Source organism: Pinus tabuliformis, chromosome 2_2, assembly GCF_031772625.1.
Source record: "Pinus tabuliformis cultivar Carrire ecotype Pingquan chromosome 2_2, CPIR1, whole genome shotgun sequence".
Classification (NCBI taxonomy): domain Eukaryota; kingdom Viridiplantae; phylum Streptophyta; class Pinopsida; order Pinales; family Pinaceae; genus Pinus; species Pinus tabuliformis.
In genome coordinates this window covers 227,116,794-227,129,651 of record NC_142300.1, presented here as the reverse complement: position 1 = coordinate 227,129,651, position 12,858 = coordinate 227,116,794, and the positions used below count along the sequence as shown (strand labels likewise).

Genomic DNA, 12,858 nt, shown 5'->3' with positions numbered 1-12,858 from the left:
TTGGTCTACTTCAATTCCAAAAAAATATTTTAAGAAGCCCAAGTCAGTCATTTGAAATTCACTTTTCATGACTGCTTTAAAATCATCAATTAGAGAAGCATCATTGCTAGTAAAAATCAAATCATCTACATATAAAACAACAATAAGGAGCTTACCGTCATTCTCCTTTATGTACAGTGTGGGTTCACCATCACACTTATCAAACCCATTCTCAATCAGATAACCATCTATTCTGCTGTACCATGCTCTTGGAGCTTGCTTCAGCCCATAAAGAGCATTCTTCAGTTTGCAGACTTTATGCTCTTGGCCTTCAACTTCATAGCCTGGATGTTGTTCAACATAAACCTCTTCTTTTAACACTCCATTCAGGAATGCAGATTTAACATCCATCTGATAAATCTTCCATTTGTGTTGTGCTGCAATAGACAACAATATTCTTACTGTTTCCATCCTTGCTACTGGTGCAAAGGTTTCATCATAGTCTTTGCCTTGTTGTTGCTTGTAGCCTTTCACAACAAGTCTTGCTTTGTGCCTATCAATCTTGCCTTCAGCATTGCTTTTGGTCTTATAGACCCACTTAACTCCAATGGCATATTGCCTTCAGGAAGGTCCACTAACTCCCATGTTTTACTCTTCTCAATTGCACCAATTTCTCCAATCATTGCTTCAATCCATTTATCTTCATTTACAGCATCTTCAAAATGAACTGTGTCATCAACATGACAATACAAAGCGAATAATGAATTCGGACCAGTATTGTTACTTACCTCTCCTTGTTGATAAATCTCATTCGGATTTATGAATTTTGGTCTTCTTGGTGTGCTTGGAGTTCCATCCGAACTTGAGGGTTTTTCTGATCCCTGTGATGTGCTTGGAGAAGCACTTCCTTGACTTCTCAAGGCTGTTTGAATTCCATCTTGTGGTGTGGTTTGTTGTACTTGCTGTGGTGGAGGAGGAGCCACCAAGGAAGGATTATTTGTTGTTGTCCCTTGCTCTTCTTCTTTCTAAGACACAATTGTCTTCACATTCACTGTCTTCTCTAAGCTTCCATCCCAAGCTTCATCTTCAATGAATTGCACATCTCTGCTTACTATCGATTTCTTGGTGGATGGATTATTATGTTTGTATGCTTTTGACTCATCACAATAGCCAATAAAGACACAATTCTCCCCCTTACTATCAAGCTTCTTTCATAGCTGATCCGGTACATGTGCATATGCTACACAACCGAATACTCTCACGTGAGTGACAATTTGCTGTTGACCACCCCATGCTTCTTCCGGTATTTTGTTCATGACAACTTTAGTTGGGCATCTATTCAAGATGTAAACTACACAAATGATAGCTTCTGCCCAATACTCATGCGGCAAGTGTTTTTCCTTCAACATACTTCTAACCATGTCAAGAATGGTCCTATTCTCCTTTCGGCAAGACCATTTTGCTGAGGAGTATACCTTGCGGTGAACTGCTTTTGTATGCCATTCTCTCTGCAAAAACGCAGAAAGTCTTTGGAGATGTACTCTCCTCCTCTATCTGTTCTGAGCACTTTGATAAAATGCCCACACTGCTTTTCAACAAGAGTTTTGAAGTGGTGGAATTTATCAAACACTTCACTCTTCTATTTCAGCATATACACCCATGTCTTTCTAGTGTAATCATCAATGAAAATTAAAACATATTTATTTCCGGCAAACGATGGTATTTTCATCGGTCCACACACATCAGAGTGAACAATTTCCAAGGGTGATTTTGCCCTTATACTCTTTCCTGCTGGAAAGCTTTCTTTGTGTTACTTGCCCAAGATGTAGCCTTCACAAAGGTTGTCCGGTTTCTCGATCAATGGCAATCCATTTACCATTCCCTTTCTGTGCAACAGATTCAAGCCTCTGAAATTGAGATGTCCAAATCTCAAGTGCCACAACTAATTCTCATATTCCACTTGTTCCTGAAAGACTTCTTGTGTTACAGCTACAATAGTTCTTCCTTCCTTCAGTTCTGCCCTGAGTTTGAGAGGAAACATTCTATTGTTGGTCATCTGCACCTGTGCAATGATCTTCTTACTTGGAGGTATGTCTCTAATTGTACAAATTTCATCTTTGAAGAACACATTGTAACCTTTGTTAATGAGCTATCCAATGCTCAAAAGATTACATTTCAGACCAGGTAAATAGTATACCTTTGGCACAATCATCTGCTCTCCATTTATTGCTTCGATACTAACTCTGCCCTTACCCTTGACATATATCTTACTATTAGTTCCTGTTGTTACCTTAGATTTCACATTTTCATCCAAATTGGCAAACATTTCAATATTTCCAGTCATGTGATTACTACAACCTGAGTCTAAGAACCAAAAATATTCTTGTTTGTCTTGTGCAATGTTACATGATAACAGCACAATCTTTGGATTATTATCTTTTTCATTTGCAAAATTAGCATTCTACCTACTATTCATGTCATTTTGTTTTTTCTACATTCATTGGCGTAGTGACCATATTTCTTACAATAATGACATTGGACTTGGGATTTTTCATACCTTTGTCCATGAGCTTGCTGTTTGCTTGAACCTTCATCTTGGTTCTCATTGCAGCTCCTTCCACTTGTTCTTGTAGGATTATTTCTGCCTTTGTTTTGGTTTCTTCCACGACCTCTATTATTTGCTCCGCCTCGACCTTTTCCTTCGCCAAAAGACATCTGAGTCTTGAATGCTTGCTGAAAAGAGGAATATGTTCCTCTACTCAGTCTGTGTTGATGAGACATGAGAGAAGCACTCAATTCATCTACTGTGAATTGTGAGAGCTCCTTTGTTTCTTCTATTGCTACCACAACAACCTCAAACCTTGAGGATAAACATCTCAAGATATTTTCTACAATCCTTCTTTCTTCAAGAATCTCACCATGAGATCTTATCTGGGTTATCAACCCAATAACCTGAGTGAAGAATGAATCTATTGTATCAGATTCCTTCATGTTAAGTGTTTCAAAGTCTCTCCTCAACATCTGCAACTTTGCAGTCTTCACCTTCTCCATGCCTTGATAGGCAATTTTGAGAATATCCCATGCCTCCTTGGATTTTGTTGTTGCTGCAATTCATGGAAAAACACTTTCATGTACTGATTGGAAGAGAAAAAATAGGGCTTTGGCATCCTTCTTCCTGTCGCTCTTCAACTGGTTTCTTTCTGCTAGTGTCAAAGCAGCCAATGTTGTTGCATTTGCACGTTCAGCATAGCCAGTTTCAACCAGCTCCCATATTCTTTGAGAAGCAAACAATGCTTTCATTGTTATGGACCAATAACTGTGATTTTTCCCATTAAACTATGGCAGTTGGGAATTTTTCAAACCTGTTCCAGCATCTGCCATCTTAACTTGTATAAATAAAGAAGAGATACTGACTGTATAAATAAAAAATAAGTAAAAACTTTCTTTGCTGGAGAAAATCTGCTCTATAAGATTTTTACAGCTCCTACAGTGAAAAAACAAACTCTGTTTTTTGACTCGCTGAGTGCCTAGACTAGCCCTGATACCATGTTGGAAATTTCTGGTGATTTCAAACACTAAAGAAATTACACAGAGAACAATGCTCTGTTTCAATACATGATCTTAATTATAAAAAAAACTGTTACAAAAATAGTCTTCCTCTTCAGAGGGGTTACAACAGAAACACTTCAGTTCTAGAGACTAATTTCATTATCTTAGAAAACTACAGTTTCAGCACTGTTGTGCGTTGCAGAGAAAAAAAACTCTCCTTCTCTAATTTTCCACAACTGTATCTGCCCTTGCATTTTTTATATAATGAACAATACAAAAATATCTTACATACGTGATGCTTGTGCCCATACTTCCGTAAAATAGAAAATAATAAAATTAAAAATTTCACCTCCATTTACCAACCGCGGTAAATATCATTAATTACACAGTTGAAAATATCTTATCGGAATTTAATGCATGGCTTATCACAACATCGCACCATCGCATCAGCGAATAAGGAGAAAAGGGCTTAACGCACAGAAGTTTAATATTTTTGATCCACGGTATGTGATTTGATCACATCACAAGATCGCGATCGCAGAAAACAAAAGGTAACAAAAAATGAAACAAGGGAAAAATGCGATATGCGACCAGATCACATCGCAGGAAAAAATTTGCAGGTTTGCTGAAGTTACGTAGCTGCTGTTGTTTCAACTATACGCTGCAGTTTGAAATTATAAGTTCAACAGTACCTGCATATGTGTAATCCAAAGTAGGAATATATTGAGCCATCGCACCAGTCAAGATAACTTTTCTATACTTGGTGTTAGACCAAAGGCTAGTTATAATTCCTTGCCATGAACGAGCTTACCATTCCCTTTCAATAAGTTCAGCCAATTTTGGATTTGGGTTTAGCAGTAGCTTCTGTAAGCCTTCTATGGCAGATGAATCCATTAAGGGTGTTACGCTTTTGTTGAGAATGCTAGGTTTTACGTCCACACAGTTGCCTCCAGTGCTCTTCCATGAAGCGAATGGTTCTAATGAACCCAAAAGCAAAGATGGTTTACATCCACAGTACTTCATAGTTTCGAAGGAGGCAGCATAGCAGTTGGAAATGATGAATTCAAGATACCACACCGTAATTGGTTATGCCGACCAGTCCGCAAACTGTTGCCCGCAACGAATTTATAACAATTTTGTAACTATTTTGATCGAACGGCTGAAAATTTTGCACTCATCTAACATATAATCTTATGACTTACGAGAATGAAGGGGCAGAGAGGGAAGTTGATTTAAAAGGGAATGCCTTACAACGTAATAATCAAATAAATTTGTATGATTTTTATTCAAGATTGTTGTTTCTTAATGAATATATAATGATAATATTGATTGCATGGGGAAGTATAATAATATGTTAGCATTAATGAAATTTATTTTTAAAAAATTAAGCGTAAAGATATTTTTGGAATTCACAATCAAACACATATTAAAGTAGTGAGCATATTGGGTGATATCTATGTAGGAAATGAGATATGAAAGGCATTATTACTATTCCAAATTCACACATACTAACCATAACATATGGCTCACATTTTGAATCTCTTTACAAATTACCTTGAAAAATAGGTGGGGATAATAGCTCAATATGCATGTGGTTTGTTCAATGATAATTCATGGTGATGATGAAACCTAGTTTAGTGCATCTTCCACGTAAGAATCTTTCATCAATTATTACTATTGCTTTGGAGTCTCTAATCACTGCATTAGGCTTCAATGGTTTTTGTCTATTCATTAGACATATAAATTTGATTTTGTGCTCTAGTTTCATGTATCTTCTACATAAGGATCCCTTATCGATTCTTGTTATTTCTTTGGAGTCTCTAATTAGTGCATGAGCCTTCACTAGTTTTCCTGTATTGGTTAGACATAAATTTATTTTTCTGTGCTCTAATCGTATGCTTATGCTAGTGTGGAGTGTCTAGGGTCATGGTTTTCTTTTGGATTCTCTTTGCTCGGAGGTTTCATTTATTATTGGGGTTTCAAATTATGTGGTCTAGTTCTCCTCATTCACCCCATTCTATTGCGTTTGGTGCAATCATCTCGCTACATTCGTAATTGTCCTAGGTCTATAATCTATTTCTAAGGAATTTCAGCTATAATATTTGGGACTTTCTTTTATCCTAATATAATTGGAATGATACAAAGGTCCTAAATATGACATACATAAAATTTACTAGATATATAGAGAACATTGCAAGCTTGAGGAGTTTATAAATACTATTAGAACATCAATTTTACTATTGACCACTATGATCATAACAATGAACATTAATGCATAACAAAAAAAAATGGTCATGTGCCTTCTCATACATCACAGCATGTAAATTCAAGTTTTGAAAGTTAAATGTTCCATATTAACAAATATGGTTTGCAATGTCATTAAAATATCACAGTAGCTCAGGACAACCAACTTATGTTAACAAATTTAACCCAAAAAATAAAAAAAGATAAACACTATGCGTTAAATGAGAGAAGATACAGACCACCCACATGCAAGAATCTCATCCTACCAAAATTAGACACTATGAAACTAATAATAACTATGTTATTCATTAACTTCTATGTTAGGTAAAACACTACTTATTTTAGATTTGTTTAAAAAATATATAACAATAACAATTTATTGGAATGCCAAAAAAATGTGTCTTGAATTCTGTTTGCAATATATATAGTCTACTTTCATTACAAATTTTATTCATAACTCTACCTTTTTACTTTATTGTTAATAAACTTAGTTACAACTTTTATGTATTCTCTTATATTGTGTTTTGAGAATAATTGAAAACTCAATAACAATGTATAAAAATAAAGTTCAACTTATTAATTCCTAACCTAAATTCATAAATCCTTAATATGAGTATTAAAATTAGCTCATAATCCATGTCTTTTTAGAGGCATAATTTGTATTTAATATTTAATTATGGTGATAATTAATGTTTGATTATCTAAAACTAAAGTTGGTTTATCAAAGTTAAATAAGAGATTATTTATAACTTTGTATAATTTTATTTATTTAATTGGAAAAAAAATGAAAAAAAAAAATATTCCAAAATCATTATAGCTTTAATAACTTTAAAAATTATAGAGCATGTATTTCTTATTAATAAGTTATAAGTTCAAACTCAAAAGATAGAATTTATAGATTTTTATAGATTTTAGTACTAAAAATAAATTTTAATTAAAAATATATTTTTCCCATAAAAAAATAAATAATTTATAATTAAAATTTATCAAATTAAAAATATATCTAATATAGTAAAACAAACAGTTTAATAAACATGAAATCAAATGTAACATACCTAGTTTTATAAATCAAAATTTTTTTATATTCCTTTTCATAAGAATAATGACATTTTTTCTACTTCATCTTGGATAGATATGAGTACTTTGTTATATCATTTTTTTTATTGCTCAGCCTTATAAGAATAATGACATTTTGTCTACTAGTCTTGGATAGACACTATCAGGTGCTTTGTTAAGAAACTCCTTCATATGAAATCAGTTTTTTTTCTTCCTCAACTTTATAAAAATAACGACATTTTGTCTACAAGACTTAGATAAACGATAATTTAGTATTTTGTTAAGACATTCCTTCATATCAAATCACTAATTCAATTACCTATCTTAATCAAAGTAATATATTAAACATGTCAAAAAATATAATACCACAAAATTAAAAAAAAAATAGCATTAAAAAAAATAACATTTTATCCCCCAACATGTTTCTTAAATATTCCCTGAGTTCATTAGGGAGACAACACTACATCTGGTTATAATTAAAGTATTATTAGTCCCTGCCATCTGGCATCCGGCAGGGACTATAGTAATCGCAGGGACCCCGACTTAGCATTAGTTGACCCCTTTGCTTGTCTGTTATACGGCGGTTAGAGCGCGGATGTCCTAAGTTTCTAAAGCCGTTAACTGTTAGCCATCCTTCGCCATCTTATTTGGCCTCTTCCCGAGGCGGAAGAGGCCCGAACTTAGGTTAATTTGCAAGTTATCGCTAATTTCAGTGTGCCTGACCGTTAACTGTTAGCCTTAATGCTAGCATTACTTCCTTACAGGTTTCGTTATTTCCTAAACTATATCCCGATTTCGTAAACTATATCCTAAGGTCGCAGGGTTAACAGGTGTTGTGCTGCATCGGATCGGTGTGCTGGTATTGACGGGTGGGTAATGAGGTTCTCACCATATGCTTCTGCAAATCTTTTTCAGCCACTCGACTTCGCTCACAAAGGTCTTGAGTTTCACTCACATCGAGAAGGAGGAACGAGGATGGCTTGTGGAGCTAGGGTTCATCAGAGCTTTGAAGCTGAGTTGGGCGCCGACACACTAGTCGATCTTGATAGAGTAACCCACGAAAACCTTGCATGTAACCAGAGCCTGGTCTTGTACATTATGGTGGCTGGAATAAGAGCATACATTTGGACCTCTTCTAGGAAATGCATGAAAGGCCACATTCAACTCCCGAAAGAACTCAGGAAAGGCGGAAGGAATGGATTAGCAAATGATGGATTGTTTTGGGCGTGCTCTGAAGCAGAGAAAACCCTTCCAGTCACCCACGGGCTTCATTTCGAGGGTTTAAGGGTTTGGTTTTCCTCAGTAGAGACGGCAGAAAAGGCACACGACGACTACACAAAGCAAGGAGCATACATTTGGACCTCTTCTAGGAAATGCATGAAAGGCCACATTCAACTCCCGAAAGAACTCAGGAAAGGCGGAAGGAATGGATTAGCAAATGATGGATTGTTTTGGGCGTGCTCTGAATCAGAGAAAACCCTTCCAGTCACCTACGGGCTTCATTTCGAGGGTTTAAGGGTTTGGTTTTCCTCAGTAGAGACGGCAGAAAAGGCACACGACGACTACACAAAGCAAGGAATTTGCAGGTTGCACCGTCAGCCAGATCATGAACCCTCAGAGGCAAAAAGATACCCACAGGGGACATGGAGGACGTATCCCTGTCTGAAACAAGGCATTCCTCATAGATCTGAACGAGGGATCTCTAAACTAGGCAACCAGACGATAGATCAGCCCATGTACTGGTTAGATCCAGTCAATCACAACTACATTCTCCCTGTCCTCTACCGGCGAGATGGATCTACAACAAATGTCTTCTCTTTGGTGGATTGGGCACAACAGAAGAGTGCCTGGGATTTTCGCCTGGGTAATTTGACTACAGACTTATTAACACTACGCCCTGAAGAACCCCTTCTATGTAAAAGAGAGCTAGTTTGGCTGCCAACGCGTGAACAGGATCACAATTAACATAAGAGCTGCGCCCTCACTGCTGATTTGACGGGGGTTAGGGTGATTCAGAGTGATTCTTAACATCTGTTGCGCCTTCACTTAGACTGATTTGATGGGGTTACCTGTCTTCTGTTCACATTTCATTCCAGGTGACATTGTGCATGTAGCATCGGGGCTACGTGTAACTGATTTTTTTGCTATATACTAAGCTTATACATCATTTCGTCGTTACTTTGCGGCTTTGTTATTTCGACTTCGTTACTTTGCGGCCGGGTCCAGGTACTCTTTATGTTTTCTAATCTTGCAAGCAGTTTATCTTTGTACTATTACATGATTTTATAAGCTGGATTATGTTTTATAACGGTCATTCCATATTTTATATAAAACTTGGGTTTCAGTTGATGGGTTTTATTACTCATAGAAAGCTTCCATTGATTTTTCTTCGGATATTTCAATTTTCGTCAATCCTATGGATGCCTCCATGTATTACAGTGATTTTATTTTAATTGTTTTTCTTACATTTATGCTCTGTTACCATTTTCGGTAATTTTAAGCGGTGCCTCCATTACAATTTTCTGTAATTTTAAGCGCTGCCTACATGTATGTCAGTGATTCTGTATTAATTTTTTTCCTTCATTTATATTCTCTTATGTTTTGCTACGGAAATGATATTTTTTTCTCGAATTTTCCTATATGGTTGCTATGATATATGTTTCCATGTCTGTGCGGTGCACCGCTTTTATTTATTAAATCAAATGATTTTCTCAATACAAAAAGATAGTCTGTATAAAGTCACTATAATTTCCATAGGCTAGACAAAGATACACAGAAACAAACTAAAACAAAAAGAAACTAGACCAATGAATAATTCAGTTATTTTAAGATAAGAGGAAATTCTAACCATTTAATTCAACTCAATTGAAATAAGAACTTACAATTATCTGATATGGTTCGCTATGGCTAATTCATACACAAATTTGCGTAAGATAACAAATTTGTGTAACCCAAGCAGATAGAATTTAAGTAATACATATCTTTTTTTGTTTTCTTAAACCAATGACCTACTTCACCGAATTAACCAATTCTGTTGCCTCAAATACAAGTTTAACGAATTTACAGAAATGTACGTGCCTGAAATCGATATAAATCACAGTGAAAGAAAAAAATGCCTCAAATATAAGCTAAGGTACTACTATTAATGTTACTACTATTAATAATTAGGAGGGAAGGGTAATCGAATGCGCACATTTTTCACAAGGTAGTGTTTTCCCTTAAAAATACTGAGAATTAATTCTTTTTGTGCAATATACAGTTCTTGTTCCTTTTCTGAACAAGTTGACAATGCCTGATCTGCTACAGCCATAAGTTGTTGCTTTTCTGATTCTACCCTGGCCTTGGTAACCTCAATTGCCTTTTGATCTTTCTCTTTCAGCTCAAGATCTTCTTTCTGTAATTTGTCCCAAGCACATTTCAATGACTAACTATTATTGCTATTAGACTGTGTGGTCCATAATTCCATGCGGTTGTTTTGCATATTTCATATAAAGCTCTGTCTTCGTTTGCATAGCCAGGTCTCTCTATTACTCTGAATGCCACGTCCCGAGCAGAGTTACAATCTCAGTAACTCACTGTCTTAGAAACTTCATCTGTTATCTGGTGTTGGATTTGTCATATCAAATTGCATTTGTTTTTAAAGTCCAAATCAGACACTCCTATTTATGATAGGAAAATGTATCCATAACTAGATGTATTATCTATCCAGAATTTCATCTACAATGGCTTTACTATAAGTACTGTTGTCACTAACTATTTCCAAATCCATCAGAGGATTTAGGGGCATCTTTGAGAGGTTCTGAGATGTCTATTGCCATTAAAAAAAGCTAAATGCCAAGTGCCGTTTGCAATTTGGTTTGTCAATCATGAAATGAAGCTTTCGGAGTTTCCTCTCGGAATAGGCTGCTTCAGAGGGTTACAGAAATGTTGAGTCTCATTGTCTTGTTAGAAAAAATTAATCAATATTTTTTTAGTTATAACATTTCCCATTTTAATTCATTATAACTCTCTTTTGTATTTGTCTTGGAAATCATAATTTTCAATACTTACGTTGTCAAATCATAATTTGCGTACATACCCTTTCTATTTTTAGCTTATAAAAACACGGACGACTTTTTCTTACATTGGAATTTGGAGGGATTTCATAATTGCATAGTGATCCAACTCATGAACTCTGCATACATCTATTCTGTGATATACATTTACATCTCAAACGAAGACGGAGAGAAATCCACTGAACAAAAACGAAGAACGAAGGGAGAGAAATCCAAGAAACGGAAAGGAAGAGAAAGAGGAAATCCACAGAACAGAAAGTCAATGGCAATGCCAATGGAGGAGCAGAAACGCAAGAGATGGTTGTCCCAATGTCATGAAGATCCTGACATTGACGGTTTTTTAAAAGCCCCAAACCTTGTAAAAGAACTGGTTTTGCTTCACTTGGACCGCTGGGTGTACTTTATAAGTCGGATACCCCTGGAGATCCGGTGGAAAAAGGAGATGGGGTGGAGCATTTCTCAACAGGAGGAAAGGGTGCACGTATTTATCTCCTTTCAAGATTTCGTGGAGAATGACTGGGGCTGTGAAAACCTCAGCCTTCTAATTTTTTATTGGCCGCGGCGTTGCACTGTGGTGGTGGACTGCGCCCGCACCATCCAGTGTACACATGATACCTGCTATTATTATATAGCGGATGATGACGAGCGCTTCCAACAACTTACCGACCCAATTCCCTTGAAGCAGTTGGTGTTGGACTACAGCAATCTATTTTATCCAAATGGTTGGGATTGGGACGTCTCGACAAGACGGAAATCTCTCCTCAAACGCTTCAATAGAAGGATGGCACAACCCTCAGATTTGAAGGTATTCCGCTCATTTCTAATTAATTTCTCCAAAATATAATATTATTTTCTATTCTTTCTTGAATCTTTCTCGTCATCTCATCTGTTTTTCTTTAATCTTTTTCAACATTTCTTTCCTGTATAGCTGAATATGGATTGCTTTTTGCAGCCCGGATCCACATAGTGGCGTCGTACTCAGTTTCAAGCTATCATTTTGCGTGGCTCGTCATAGTCGTCCATTCCAAGCTACATTGCGTGGCTCATTATCGTCGTCAGCCAACCGGGTCGCCTAGACATTATTTTATTTTCTGTCCGTTATTTGCATCCTCTATTGTTATGTTATCGTGGCGTGGCCCAAGATCGTTATTATCTCCGATCTATGTAATGTCGTCAACCTTTAATGTCATTTTAAAGTTAAGAGTTGTTCTATTCTCCTTTCATTTAACGTGACCGGGTTTGCTAGACCGTCCGGGTCTCCTCCAGAGGTACGTATTCCCTATTAGCGCTGGGGTTTATTCTCGTGCAGGGTTTACGTTGAACTAAGTTTCAACTTTCAGAAAATTAGGATTCAGATAGTTCCGCCAGATGAAATTTGTGGGAAAATGATACGTTATTTGATTTTGAAATTTGAATGACATGCTAAAATTGTTATTGGTGGAACTGTTTACACTCAAAGAGAAGCTTAGCAGAGATGTTGAACACCAGAAGTCGGTTTTCACCTGGCCTCCATTGCTTAATGGATCTCAAACAGAGCAACATATGAAGGGGAACACCATGAACTATGACCATAACGAGTAAACATATGAAAGGAAAGCATTCGAATAAGTATCGTAAACAATTTCACAAATAAAACAAAGGTGAATGGAACATAAGTTCAAACGAAACATAGAATACCAATGTGAGAACCAATTCAAGCTAATTCCATCAGAACGATGATGCAAAAAAACAAAATTATTAAGGGATAAGACAAAATTTATTGAATTCAAACCTCAAACAAATATATACGTGTAACGCTCGTTCAATTTCACTAATCTCATGTACGCTGTACGAAGGTCTGGTAGTGTGATTTTTTTAACAGAGGGTATTATTAGGCATTCGACCGACCATTAACTGCAAGCACCCATTACCGCTTTCACCCCCCCTGATTCCCTGAAAGCCGCCGGGAGACCTGCTATATCTTTACTAAGTATAC

The 12,858-nt window shown here is 36.3% G+C and overlaps 1 protein-coding gene across 1 annotated transcript; it reads left to right on the top strand.

Moving 5' to 3' along the window:
• The first annotated feature begins 10,966 nt into the window (after positions 1–10,966).
• On the top strand, positions 10,967–12,111 carry LOC149192143 (uncharacterized). The gene is made up of 2 exons (XM_089406320.1): positions 10,967–11,688; positions 11,836–12,111. The coding sequence occupies exons 1-2, from the start codon at positions 10,996–10,998 to the stop codon at positions 11,848–11,850; spliced, it is 708 nt and encodes a 235-aa protein (XP_089262446.1). The 5' UTR covers positions 10,967–10,995; the 3' UTR covers positions 11,851–12,111.
• Positions 12,112–12,858: the final 747 nt, after the last annotated feature.

What these genes read in the sequence shown, in the direction of transcription:
- LOC149192143 (XM_089406320.1), top strand. Translation starts at nt 10,996, where the DNA reads ATGAACTCTGCATACATCTATTCTGTGATATACATTTACATCTCAAAC.